This window comes from Geospiza fortis, unplaced genomic scaffold (assembly GCF_000277835.1).
Source record: "Geospiza fortis unplaced genomic scaffold, GeoFor_1.0 scaffold4, whole genome shotgun sequence".
Lineage (NCBI taxonomy): Eukaryota > Metazoa > Chordata > Aves > Passeriformes > Thraupidae > Geospiza > Geospiza fortis.
This window is the reverse complement of record NW_005054475.1, coordinates 674,280-688,075: the sequence shown is the minus strand read 5'-3', so window position 1 is coordinate 688,075 and position 13,796 is coordinate 674,280. Positions and strand designations below refer to the sequence as shown.

The window sequence follows — 13,796 nt, the reverse complement described above, 5'->3', positions numbered from 1 at the left end:
ACGGGGCGCGGCGCCCCTCATGCGTGCCCATCCACTCTGGCACCTTGGCAGCGCCGGAGTGAAGGGGGACAATGGTGGTGGGCACCGGGGTGGGCAGCTTGGCCGCCGACGCCACAGGGACAGCAGGAAGGGCTGCGTTCGGGGCACTCGGCGGTGTGATGGCAGCGCTCTCCAGGGGCGACCGGATCTTGAATCCGCTCTGACTCCCCTCGTCGAGGGGGACTGGTGGGGGACCCAGGTCCAGAGGAGCCGGAGCAGGCACCTTTGGAGAGGTGCTGCTCTCAGGGACAGCCTCATGTGCAGCCACAATGTCAGCAGCCACAGCCTTGGTGACATCAGAAGCACTTGGCTCCATGGATGCTGTGGGTTTGATTTGCTTCTCCTCCTTTGAGGCTTCTTCAGGTTTTGTCTTTACTTCGTTGGCAGGGGGTGATTTGCTCTGCACCCTCTCCGGCTCAAAGGTGTTGACTTCAGCAATGTCGCCCTTCCTGCTTGTGCTTTTCTTGCGTCTCTGCCGCGTGGTTTTCTGACGGCCCTTTTCCTTCCGAGCAACTTCAGCCTCCTGCAGGGTCTCGGCCTCCTGTGCAGAGTTGGAAGATTCACTGAAGCTGACCTCAGACTCCTTGCTCTCAGTCTCCAACGCTGACGGGACAGAGCCAGGCACCGGCTGCACCACAGGCTCAACGGCAGCCTCAGTTTCTAGGATATTGTTCACTGCCTGTCAGCAGGATATGTTGGGGGTGCAGGGAAGCTTTCTGTCTCCCCAGAAATATCATTGATGATGGAGCCAATGGCTGCTGCCAGCTCTGTTTCACTGGCCTGGTGCGCAGGTTTATCTGCCTCCTCCTCCTGACGGACTTCAGCCACATCTGTCGTTGGCTCCTTGTAGGCAGCAATTGTTGGAGGAGTTTCAGTGAGTTTTGCAATGTTCTCCACCGCCTGCTCGAGCTCAATCTGCTTTGCTAACTGGGCAGCCTCAGGTGACTGCTTGGGCTCCCGTGTCACCTCCTTTTCCATTTCTGGGAATGAATCTTCTACTTCATTCTTAGAGAAGTGGGGTGGCAGGATGTCCTCTTTTGGAGGGCTCTTCATCTTGGGTGGTGACACTGCCACTGGCTCTGCCTCCTCTTCGGTGGGCCTCAAGGCACCCTTGACTTCATCGACGTTGAGGCGTATTTCTACATTTTTGAGACACACGGACGCCTTATCAACGACGGTTTTGGTATTTTTGTACCTTCCCCTTTTGGATTTCGTAACTTTTTCTGGCACTGGCTTCTTCTCAGTGATCTCAACTGTGGGGATTTCTAGCTGATTTTTCTCCACATCCAGTTCCTTCCGATCACGTTTCTGCTCACTTGCTGCTGGCTCTTTCTCAGCGGCTTTTGCTTTATTGCTGTTGTCACTGATGCTTGATTCCTGACCACTTCTTTCAGCAGCATCTTCGGATTCAGCCATGGTATCAGCTTTCAGTTCATTCTTCCCTTTCTTCCCCTGTTGGCTGGCAGCAGCAGATGAGTGAGTGTGTGTGAGCTTCTGGGATCTAGGAGACCTCCAACCCTCTGCAGGTTTAGGAGCTTCCACAGTATCTTTAGTTTCAGCTTCCTCCACCTCTTGTTGTACCGGTTCGGTCTTTATTGGAGAGATCTCCTCCTCTGGCTTACGGCGGGATTTGGGAGGTCTTCCCCTCCTCGGGGTTGTGGGAACAGTAGTCACTGTTTCCTGTGGTTCCTTTTCCACTCTCTTCCTAGTGGATCTAGTGACCTCCATGGAGTCCTTCACCGGAGATGGGCCTTCGTTGTCCCCTGTGGTAGCATAGACCGATCTCACGTTTCTGCGCCTGGTCCGGCCGATCGGCAAGCTCAGCTCCACATTTTCTGGCTCTGCAGCAGAACTTGGGGATTTAGCAGCATTCCTTGAAACCTTTTCTGCCTCCACTTTCAATTCAGAAAGCTTCTGGGTCTCCCCGCGAGGAGAGCTCGACCTTTTCAGTTTCTCACGGTCAATTCTTTCACTCTTCCTCGTGACGGGCTTTTCTGTGACATTAGCTGCAGCCGACTGCACGGGAGTCTTGGACCGTTTACTTTTGTAGGACTTTTTATCTTTTACAACAACCGGAGGTTCCACTTCCATATCATTGTCGGACACAGGCGGCAGGACCTCAGCAGCCGCCTCCACCTTTTGACTCACACCAGCATCAGTGTTGGCAGAGGGTGGAGGATTTTCCTCTTTAGGTTCTGCAGCCTCATCTGACTTCTGAACTAGCTTGGGCGGAGGTGGAAGCAGCTGGGCAGCCTCAGGTTCTGGATCTACACTGATGTCTGCATCAGAAAACGAGGCCCCAGGAGTGGGAGGTTTGGTATCCAAGTATGAAGGATGTTCTGTTGCCACAGCATCTTCCTCTGGCGCCAGGGTTGTAGCAATAATTTCTTTACTCGCTTCTACAACTGGCGGAGGTTCTGTTTGCTCAGGAGGTTCCATTTTGACAGGAGCAGCAAGTTCAGGGAAAGGTTTTTGTTCCTCTGCTGCAGCAGCAGGTTCAGAAAGTTTTTCTTCTTTGACAGAAGCTGGTTCCACCGGGACCTTTTCGCCCACTATTTTCTCAGGAGCAATGGGAGCTGGTTCTTGTGGGAGGACGGTGACTGAAGAAGGACCAACAGATAAAGAAGGTTTATGTTCTGTTTCTTTACTATCAGGAACCATTTCTGGTGTTTTTGGCCGGTTTTCTTTATCTTCCTGTTTCTCGACTTCTTTTGGTTTCTGATCTTTCTCCTTTTCTTTCTGCTGCATTCGTGTCAGCTCAACAAACCTACTGTGGAAGAGAACCACCGGCTCTTGCACCAAATCAGCTGTGCTGTTCGTCCCATCGGAGGAGGACTGTCTCCCATACAGCCTTCCAGAGATGAAGTCCAGATCATCATCCTTCCTCTCCAAATGCTGCAGGCGTTTGGAGTCCTGTTCAAAGATTGAACTGTGCAAAAACCGAGAAGCGAACAGTTCCTGCCGCTCTTGTTCCTCCTCTTTATGATCCTCTTTTTTATCATCCAGTTTTCCACCTTCGGAATCGGTTCTGATTTTTTTCTTTTTCATATACCAGGATGGAATAGGTCTTGGAGCCGAGTCAACCTTCTCTTTGTCTTTATTGTTTCTGAAACTAGCAAATCTTGAATCCCAGTCTAGAAAGGACCAGTTTTCCTCTCTGGAGGAAGAGAGGGATTTAGCCCTTTCAAGCAAGGCCTTTGTGTCAGGTGTGATTGTCTTGTCCAATGCAAAAGAGTAGAACTTGTTTCTTTCTAAGGAACCGGACTGGAGTCTTTCCTCTCTTTCACGGAACTTCTCTTCTCTGTCCCTTAATAAAAAAGACAACCTGGAACTCTCTAACAAGGACGAGGCTTTTGGGGAATGGGGCTTGTTTTCACCATCGTCATCCGAATCTGAAGGCACCTCCCCAGGTTCCAGGTCTCGGACAGACCGTTTCCGTATACTGTCTCTTTTCACAATGCTGCTTGGAAAGCTGATATCAACTCTCCCAGGCTCTTGTTTCACTTGGGTTTCCCACCTACTTGAGTCTTCCTCAGAACTCAGCACAGAGAGTTTTATTTTAGCCATTTCTGCCATCTGCTCCCTTCTGCTGGAATCATAAGGATTGAATTTCAGCGAGTCCTCCCTCACAGTCATGTTGGAGTATGAAAGACCCTTTTCTTCTATTTTAGGTGACTCTTTGGTTTCCTTCAATGGCATTAACCTTGGAGAATCAAGCGTGTCGTCATCCTCGTGGAACGGGAAGTGCCTGATGCTTGGAGAACATGACATCCTTTCGGAGTCCTCACTCACCTGACGAGAACTTCTGTAGTTCCTTTCTCTCTTAGTGCTGATTTCAAAGTCAAACTGGTCAGTCTTTTTCCTTTTACTTGGCGGAGAGTCATCGGTGACGTCTTGTGGAGGCTTTCCCACCTCGTGAACCAGACTCCGCTTTTCATATTCATCCACCTCTTTCTTTGGACTGCCAAACTTCTCTGACTTTGCTATCTCCATTTCCAGCTGCTGTTTCAACCTGCGACTTTGCTCCATCTGTTTCCGGTAGCTCTGCGTGTGGTCAATGTCGATGCTGATTTTCTCCTCCGTGTCAGCCGACTGAGGTTTCTCTGGGCCGAGTTTATGGTCTGGTGTTTCTTCAGGAAGGCTGGAGTAGTTCTTCCTTGTGTCCTCTCTCTCTGTTCCCTGCTCATCCAGCAGCTGTACCTGTTTATGCTGGGGTTTTACTGGGTTCAGTTTTTTAGGAGGGAGTTCCTGAACTTCCACAGGTTCCTCAGGTGCCTCCATGAGCCTCGCCTGCAGATCTACGGTGGGACGCATGCCAATCCCACCAACATTAAGAGTGTCCTGAATTTCTTTGGGACTAGTAACAGGAATAAGTCTTTCCAGTTTGAGTTTTTTAGATTCCCTTTTAAGCATCTCCTTCCTCAGGGGTTTTCTCTCCAATTCTCCTTCCCTTAACACTGGTGCTTCTCTAGACGATGCTGTCGCATCAAGCTGCTTTTTCAAAACCATGCGTGCATCCTCCTCATCTTGGCTGCTCCGTTTTACATCCAGTTTTTGCCTGTCAGGTTTCGGATTCGCATCAGCAAAACGCCTTTTACGAGCCTCCAACTTGTCTAAATCCACTGCGTTGGCCCCCTCGGAAGTTTGCTCTGTCTTCAAGTGCTTTTTGGGTTTCATTTTACCCTCCTTGTCCACCACTTCGATGTGACTGGCAAGGGCTTTCTCCTTCTGTACCTTGGTTCTGACAGGTTCTAGTTTAGACTGCTCTGACTTGGCTTGCTCAGCCTGGGAGGTTTGGGTTTTCTGTTCAAGAAGTGGGGATTTCAGAGTGTCATTATCCAGTTTTGCCCTCAGTTTCTCCAGCGCAGGCTGATCGATCACCTTCCCCTCCTTTTCCTTCACACGGGTCAGCACAACACAGGGCATCAGTTCCAGGCGGTTCTTTGCTGTCCCTTCTTTGTCACCCCTCTCTTTGCTTTGTTTACTGTTGCCCTTCAGTTTTTCTGGGCTGGGCTCTCTCTCATTCTCCTGATCTGTTTCCGAGGACTGAGAGCTGGGCGAATGGATTTTCGCTTTTCGTTTCTGCTTATCTGTTTTCTCCTTTTCTATTTTTTCCAGCTTTTCCTTCCTCACCAAGCGCTTCTCCTTGTCCACCCTCTCCTGCTCGAAAACGCGCTCTTTCTCCACCTTCTCGTTTTTTGCGTATCGCTCCACGCGGGCTTTGTCCAGCTTGTCGTATCGCGGAGGGGACAGTGAGCTGCAGCTGCCGCTGCGATCTGAGGACCTGCTGTAAATCCTCCTCTCCGAGTCGCTCTGCAGCCGTTCCGACTGCGAGGGGGACGCTCCAGGGCTCTGCGGGCGCCGCGAGTGCGTCGGGCTCTGGCTCCGCTCGATCGGCCTCCGCTCGTGGTCTCTGTCCCGATCGGATTCGAACCGTTCCCTCTCCCTCTCCCTCTCCCGTTGCCTGTAGCTGTACTCCCTGATGTCCTGCTCATACGGATCTCCCCGGTAATCCCGGTACTCGCGAGGGTCATCGTAGTATCGTGGGTCGTAGTAGTCTCCTTGGTAGGGATCCCACTCGGCGTAGAATTCTCTGCCCCGAGCTGGGTATTCCCGCCGAGGATCCTCGGGATACGTCCCCGGGGTCCGAACAGTCTCGTAGTAAGTACGGTCAGGGGCGTATTCGTAGGATCCTCTTCGCTCGTCTCTGCTAAACATAAGAATAAACAGATTCTAGTTCTCCTTCTCAACCAATCTACTCTGTTACCATAGTTTTTTGCTACGTAAAGAAACCGTTTTCTGATCTTTTTTCCTATGTGCATCAAGGCAGCTGCACACAGAGGTTTGGCAAGGCATCTGTGTGCAGTGGACTAAATTCTTCTGTTAACTTATCAAATACCACATGTACCTCATGGGTAATGTCATAACAGCTCTTCCAAGCATTGTTTCACCACCCTCACTCCTTTGTTTCCGTCAAATTCAAACCTTGCATGAAATGAAGGAAAAACCAACACAGCACCTGTGCACTCACACAAGGCTGGCAGGATGAAGACACCCCCTTATCCAGAACCTGAGATCTTCATTTGACTCTGAAAACATGAGTCAAATCAAAGTCCAGGCATGGAATCTCTCCATTACTAAGCAGCAAAGTGATGGTAAGATTTCTTTAAAAATCCTAAGCCCCTGCAAGTGATCTTTTAATTCCCAAATTAGCTCTTTCACTGCATGTGACTTGCTGGCGTTGCCTGTTTACAGTAAAACCAAGTCAACAAATACCAGGCTGTTTATAAGATCAGGTGAATTCATTCAGCAAAGCAAGTCAAGCAATTAATGTTGTTATTTCAATACCTCCAAGCAGCAAAAATAAGTCATTTGTAAGACTGAACATGGCAGGGAGGTGGAATAAAGCTGGAGTTCCAATTCCTCACCATTATAGAGTGTTTTTCACACTCTGTACTAAGGTGGGGTCGGGCTCTGCTCCCAGGGATCAGGGACACCAGGAGAGGGAACAGCCTCAGGCTGGGCCAGGGGAGGCTCAGGGTGGACACCAGGAGGAATCTCCCCATGGAAAGGGTGGTCAGGAAATGGAAGGGGCTGTCCAGGGAGGTTTGGAGTCCCCATCCCTGGAGGTGTCCAAGGAAGGCCTGGATGTGGCACTCAGTGCTCTGAGGTGGGGACAAGGAGAGGAGGGGAGGGGATCAAGGTTGGACTCAATGACCTTGGAGGTCCTTCCCAACCCAAATGATTCTGGGATTCCTCATAGGTTTATTTGGCTTCACAGTTCATGTTTTATATTAAAAGCTGGCAACTTCCACCTTTTAAGAAAAGTAAAAAATTGAAAAAGGGACAAAACACAGAGACTAAAGCCTCATCCTGCAAGTGAAGTGAGATGTTGTGAAAAGCAGCCGTGAAGCTAAAAATATTGATCAGGGATTTTGTTTGTTGTTTCATGTTTTTTTTTTTCCCTTGGGTCCTATTTAGACTGGCTCCAACTACAACCTCAAAGGAAGGTGGTTTGTGCAGATCTCAGCACCTCTGCAGGGAGGAGCTTGGAGGGGCACCTGAAGCTGCAGAATTACAGGAGTCACTGCAGAGCTCGCTCCACTGCTCCATGATCCATTATCCCTATGGATCTCCTAATGACTGTGTGAGCAGAGTGACAGGGAAGGAAAAACCAGACTAATGTGTGCCCAAACACCAGAAATCAGCGTCCTGCCCAGGATTACTCCATGGTAAAGACAAGCCCACCTGAGTCCTGTGTGCTAAAAAACACCCAAAAATGCCCTTCTGTTGCCTGAATCCAGCACAGTTCTGAGGAAATGCTTATTGCTGGCACATCACAACATCTGGCAAGGCCTGGGGAAGGCACACTTGTATTTCCATTATGCAAACTCTGATCACCAATTTCCAAAATCTGCTCGCTTTTAAATCTGCTCATTTTGCGTTGTCAGACCAATCTATTTTGCTGCAAGAAGCTGTTGGGTTTATCCAGCTCCCAGGTACACCCAGCATCACGCTGTGCTGACTCCTGGGCAGGCAGAGCCCTAACCATGAGCCAGACTTTGGAGGGAATAAACATGGGTGTTTTTTTCAGTCAGTGAAAGTAAAAAAGCCCAAAATATGGAGTGTTTCTGTGCCAGGTTTTCAGGGACAAATAAGTGGCTGTGCAGCACGTGGTGCCAGCCGCTGCCAGGGCAGCCACACAGGCCACAGCCTTATTCAAAATAAAAATGCATCCTTACTCAAAATGTATTATTTTATCAAGTTACAAAAAAACTGTTGGAAAGAGGGAGGTGGAAGATCAGATTTTACTCTCTGCTCAAGGGCTGAGCAGCAGTTTATCAGACTTTATGTACACCCACCAACACACACATTTCTCTGTTGCAGATAAGCTGCTCTTTGCATTCCTAAGCCGTGATGAATGACTCCCAACTGCGTCCTGGTGACCCACCAGAGAAACAGGATACTTAAATATGGATCATGCAGACAACTGAAACCTCCAGGCTACGCCTCGGATGTGTGAGAGCCTGCCTGCTCTAATGTGCACGGCTTTAGTTTGATCACCTAAATTTAATTTTTAAAATAGTGAAGAGGTAAAAAAAGCCCTAAAATGCAGAGGTGTTTTTAATAAAATTTAAAAAATAAGGATTAAGTTGAGAGGAAAAAAACCTTTTTTAAGAATTACGGCCTGAAGAAAGTTTGATTGTATGATGTGGAGGACAATGATTGTAAAAGGATTGTGTGAGGTGATGCTGAAAAACAAAAAATAGAATAAAAATATTGATACATGCCTTCTTTCTGCAAGCATTTCATAGAAGTCTCTGATATCTTGACCCGTTTTCTCCATGGAATGATAAAATGCCAACTGACTCTCCCGATTAGCAAAGTCCACCTGAAAAAGAAAGGGGAAATCACATTCAGTCACAGAAGCATCTCACTCTGCCAACATTTCCCTGTCTGCTGAAGGTGGGAGCAGAACTGAAAATGAGGTAAAATTTAATAAAAAACGTCAAACACTTCCCAATTCTGGCCCTGCACATCCCCAGGAATAAAGACATTTCTCAGTGGAGCTGTGTAACTACCTCCTTACTATGTTGTTGTAAGCTGCCATCCCAGAGGCTTCTGTTGGGCAAAGCAGCAGGAAAAATACACATTATTATCGTGGTATTGATGTTTTTAATGCCAGGACAGTTCCAAAGTCCCGTTTATCTCAGGGCAGTGCTACAGAGGGTCAGGATTACAAATCCATTCTGGACTCCATGGTGTTTACATGGGGTTATAGAGCACGGAAAGAACCAAGGCTCCTGAACTGCAGCTCCCTGTGCCAGCTGCTCCAAGAATTGGTGTCTTCTAGTACTTACAAGCTAACGGCATAGTGAAAAAAAATTAACAATTAGAACAGGTTTAATGATGTGTATGCCACATAATGGAATATTTTTAATATTCTAGTTCCCGTTCTTTTTTGAATCAGCCCAGTCCTGTGTGTAATCACAGCAACGGAGCACAGGCCCACATCAGGGGTGTTGCTTATTCCAAAGTCATTAAGCAACAAGATCCACACAAATTGTGAAACTTTTAAGGGACCAGACGCTTTCCTGCACTGGAAGGTGACTGATACCCAACACCACACTCAGAAACTACAGAACAGCCAACTCCCAGCCCTGGATGACGTGGGAAGCTGCTGAGACCATGCCTGACATCACTGCCCACTCTTTAGGAGAGGAGAAAGGAGGAGGAGGAGGAAGATAATTCAAAGGGTTGGCTGACACTTCCTGTCCCCAGTTAGTGGGACTGATGGGACAGTCAGAACAGGTATCACCACATTCACCCAAATCCAAGATATCCCTGTACATGTTAAGTGTTGCTCCAGGAAGAAAAGTACTTTCTGTGTGGTTTCTTTTAAGTAATTTTTCAATTGTTGTTTAAAATGTGTTGCAAGGAAGGACAAGATGATCTTTAAGGTATTTTCCAACCCAAATGATTCCATGATTCCATGACTGCATGTTGAGGTTAGTGTACCCCAGAGCCTGAACATCAGCCATGGGGCAGCTGGATGCAGTCATGTGTTTTCCTGGAGGAAGTCACACCTTCAGATTTCCTTTTTTTAACACAAAAACAGACAAAAGTGTGCCTTGGATTGGGGTAAACGAGGCAGTGACACGGACACCAACACTCAGGAGCTCAGAGAGACAAGTTCAGCAAAACAAACAGCAGAATACTGGAAAAGGCTTTATAAGTAACAGTTCAGGATTCCCTGACATCTTGGTAAGCCGAGCATAAAAATATAATTTAAGCCTTTGATATGTGGGACATGTGTGTCCCGCCAAGTATTCCTTGAGCCTGGCAGTCTGCACTGCCAGCATTTAAGGGGGAAGGCCTAAACACAATTTGTTCCTCTTTTTTTGCCTGTTTTGCTTTGGTTTGGAGGTCATTCTGCACACCTTAATTTTATTCCCACCGATTTTCCTCCCCTTGGTCTCTTTTACAGCTGCTTGTGCATATTCAATCTCATTGTAGAGAACCAGGGCCATGCCTTTTAAGCGGTCAAACACCACCTGTAAAAAACAAAAAAACAAAACAAAAACCAAATAAGAGCCTCATCCACAGGACTTAATGTCAGTCCCAACAAAATCCTAAGTCATGAGGATACCAGGAAGGAAATAATTTTTAGCAAGGTGAATTTCCAGACTTTTCTGATGAGGCATATTGGAATGAAGAGACAATAAAAGGACACGGGACTGCTTTGAATTGTGGATATTGTGGCTTGAGGTATATTATGCCTTTATTTTGTTTTTCTGTATTTTACTTTGAATATTTTTTCTTTGTTGACTGAGTTTTGTGTAATTTCTTTGTTAAGGGTTTTTTTGTGTGTGGGTTTTTTTTTTTTTTTTAATTTCCAATGTGTTTTAGGGGGGAAAAAAGGTAAAGGAAACATTTAATCCCAAAGTGGAACCAGCTTTTGTTATCAGTCTGCAGTACCACTCACCACTTGTTAAACACCCAATTTCCAAATACTGCCTTCCTTTAGCAGCAAAAGTGTATTATTCAAGCAACAACAGCTACAATAAAGAATGTCAAAGCTGCAACACAAACCTACAAAAATCCTTTGGGGAGGCCAGACCCTGATCCTGCAAAGATTTACACACGTTGCTTAATTTTAAGCACATCCATGTCCAATAAAAACAGACAGGACAACTCCCACACTGAAGTTTAAGCACGTGATAAATCACTTGCATGGGAGAGGCTCCCGCTGCGTGACAGGGGTGTGTTGCACCATTGTTGACTTTCTCTCTTCTTCCATGTACTTTTGGCACTGTGATTGTCCTGACTGCTTTTAAAAGTCTTTTTTTTCTCAGCCTGATGAAAAAAAACATAGTTATGTCTAATTATGTCATTAGCAAGTATGAGTAATTACGTAATTAGACTGCTGTTCTTCCAACTAACATTTAAGAAGTTTTGTTGGGGAGAGACTGTACTGCACAAGAGCAACAAATGGTTTCCAATGCTCAACATCTCGGCTCACTCAAAATACTTCTTTTTGGCTGCTGTCTATGCTAACAGAGCCCTGTCAGCCAAATTCCACCCCAGAGAGAATTTTTTCTACCTGAGCTATAAAGCCCTGGACAGTGGGGTTGAAAGGACAGGATGGGAAGAAAGGAAGACAGTAACGACTTGGAAGCACATGCCAAAGCCTCCCACCTACCTTCACCACAGGCCCGTATCGGCAGAAATGTCGGGTCAGATACTGATCCGTAACGTTTGTGGAAAGCCCATCTAACCACACGCAGTTTGTAGGCATGCTCTTCCCAAAACCCAGCTGGACACAAAAGGGCAAAACTTCCATCAGTACAGTGCACAAGAGTTAAACTCACTGATCAGAGCCTGCCTGATGAAAGACTTATCTGGAGAAAGCTGTTGTTTGTATGGGTTTTCTAAAATTAGCATCTGGTGCAGGTGCAAGACAAAAATCAAAGAGCAATTAATGAAAATAATTCTGCTTGTTTAAACAAATACAGTGTTTGACAACATTGGGTTCTTCTACAGTTTGAATGTCTGAGAAGTGACAGGCTGACAGCTCTGGGGCCTGACAGGCCCCGTTTGCCATTGGGAGTGGGATGGATTCCCAGCACTGCCCTGCCAAGTGGTCCTTACAGGTCAGGGAATGTCAGCCTCTGAGTGCTCAATCCCAGGACTGTGTGTGCACAGAACCTACAAAAATGCTGATTAATCCCAATCAGGTGGTGGTTGAAACCATCATGCTCTGATACGATCTCACATTAAAAAACATCTTACTTCCATAAACTACCTCGCTGCAAAACATCCCACGATGCAGCAGTGGGAGACCCAAGAAGGATACAGTCCAGGGGAGGATTTCTTTACCTTGAGCCGGTTATTTCCAAGATATTCCCCATCCATCTTCTTAATGGCTTTGCAGACGCTGGCGATGTCGCAGTACTGCAGGAACGCGTACTGAGGGACACCGTTCACCTTCTTAATGTCGATGTCCTGGGGACAAGCACAAAACACAACAGCCCACAGTCAGCAGTCAATCCCATCTAAGAGGACTTGTTTTTTCTCAGGGACACGTGGCACAGAAAGCTCTTTAATTAATATTTTCTTCAGAGGGAGGATTTAAACAATAGTAGACAGTTAAAACTTTGCTGTTCTGCTGCATCTCAAAACCAAATCCTTACTGAGCAGGGAAAGCTCTTTATCCCGCAGATTTAAAATCCAAGCCTGCAGAACTAAGCCTGACCTGATCAACAAACACCAGCTTTAGGCTGTTAATACTATATCAAGAAGAGACAATTCAGGATCAAAGAAATACAGATTAATTTTCGCTCACAAAGGCTCACGAGAAAACAACCTGCTCCGAACCTCATCTCTGAGCCAAGCCGGGCTTCTTTTCCAAATTATCATGATCCATCCTGTTCCTAGAAACACAAAGTTATGCTGGACTCATCTCTTGAACCAGTCTGACTCATGGCAAAGGCAAAAAGAGTCTCAACTTTGGTTGCTGTTGCTCTTTAAAACCAAGCCACCACGGGCCCATTCACAAGTACAGCCAGAGGCTCACAAAGCCAAATAAAGACTGATTTTAATCGATTTTAAAAAGCCCAGCAAGCCAGGAGCTGACATTTGGTTAACAAACAAGCTCAGCACTAGCACTGGAAATGTACCCAAAGCCTCTGAACAAACTCATGATACTATGATTCATTCCAAGCTGAAAATAGGAGGTGGAGGGTTTGGCTTTATTTGTTGGAATAGCAGGAGCTGCCTTTGTGAGCCACATATGGATCTAAGCACAAATGTTCCAACATCCAGGACAGGCTAATTTCATGGTTAATAAATTTAGGGACAAGGCAGCAGTTTGACACGGTCTCACCCAAGAGCTCTTTATCTGGGAAAACAGAAGTAAACAGGGAGATTTACACAACTATTAGACTCCTACAGCCCTGGCCTAATGATTTAAGTGAAATATTAATACAAAACTACATTTCCAAGTGTCTGAAATAGCACAACTGCAACCATGGCAAATTATACTTGACCACTCACCCTGGGCAAGCAATTCCTTGTGACAGGCAAATAAAGTATCATTATTGTGCTCATTACCCCTCAGAAAGGTTATAAAGCTGGTCCCTCCTGCACCTGAGCTTGCAAGTTTTCCTGGAAATGGCGAGGCAGCGCTGTCTCCCAGTTCTGAGCCATTAATAATGCTGACAGGGAGCACCACGGCACACAAAAGCCAATTTACACTAGCACTGATAAGCATCTTTATCAGGAGAGCTCTGCTGCTCTAACACTGGAAAAGGGTTCAAGCCACAGACATGGCACGAATTCATAAATCACTATTGATGTCAAGGATACAGCAGAGTCTGCATACACAAGAGCTGCCAGACATCATAAAATGGGGATTTTATATTTGTTCACACTGTACATGGAAGCAACCTCCTCTTCTTTTGGGGAATAGCAGGGATGGGGCTCCTGGAATGTGTGACTGATTCCTCAGCTGCAATAGACATGTCAGAGCAGAGTGAAGGAGGCACAGCACATTCACAAGCACCCACAGCTGACAGGGAGAACACCAACTGTCTGAAGCCCAGACTCAACAGGAATCACAGAATGAATCCCAGAATGGTTTAGGTTGGAGGGGTCCTTACAACTCATCCAGTTCTACCCCCTGCCATGGGCAGGGACACCTTCCACTGTCCCAGGCTGCTCCAAGCCCCCTCCAACCTGGCCTTGGGCACTGCCAG

General features: G+C 46.8%; 1 protein-coding gene across 1 annotated transcript in view; it reads right to left on the bottom strand.

The window, feature by feature from the left end:
- SPEN (spen family transcriptional repressor) overlaps positions 1 to 13,796 on the bottom strand; it is a 47,857-nt gene that overhangs the window by 6,005 nt on the left and 28,056 nt on the right. The window contains 6 exon segments of the mRNA XM_031062958.1: positions 44 to 723; positions 726 to 5,749; positions 8,331 to 8,431; positions 9,981 to 10,094; positions 11,243 to 11,356; positions 11,920 to 12,045. Of these exon segments, the coding sequence (XP_030918818.1) occupies positions 44 to 723; positions 726 to 5,749; positions 8,331 to 8,431; positions 9,981 to 10,094; positions 11,243 to 11,356; positions 11,920 to 12,045 (6,159 nt within the window).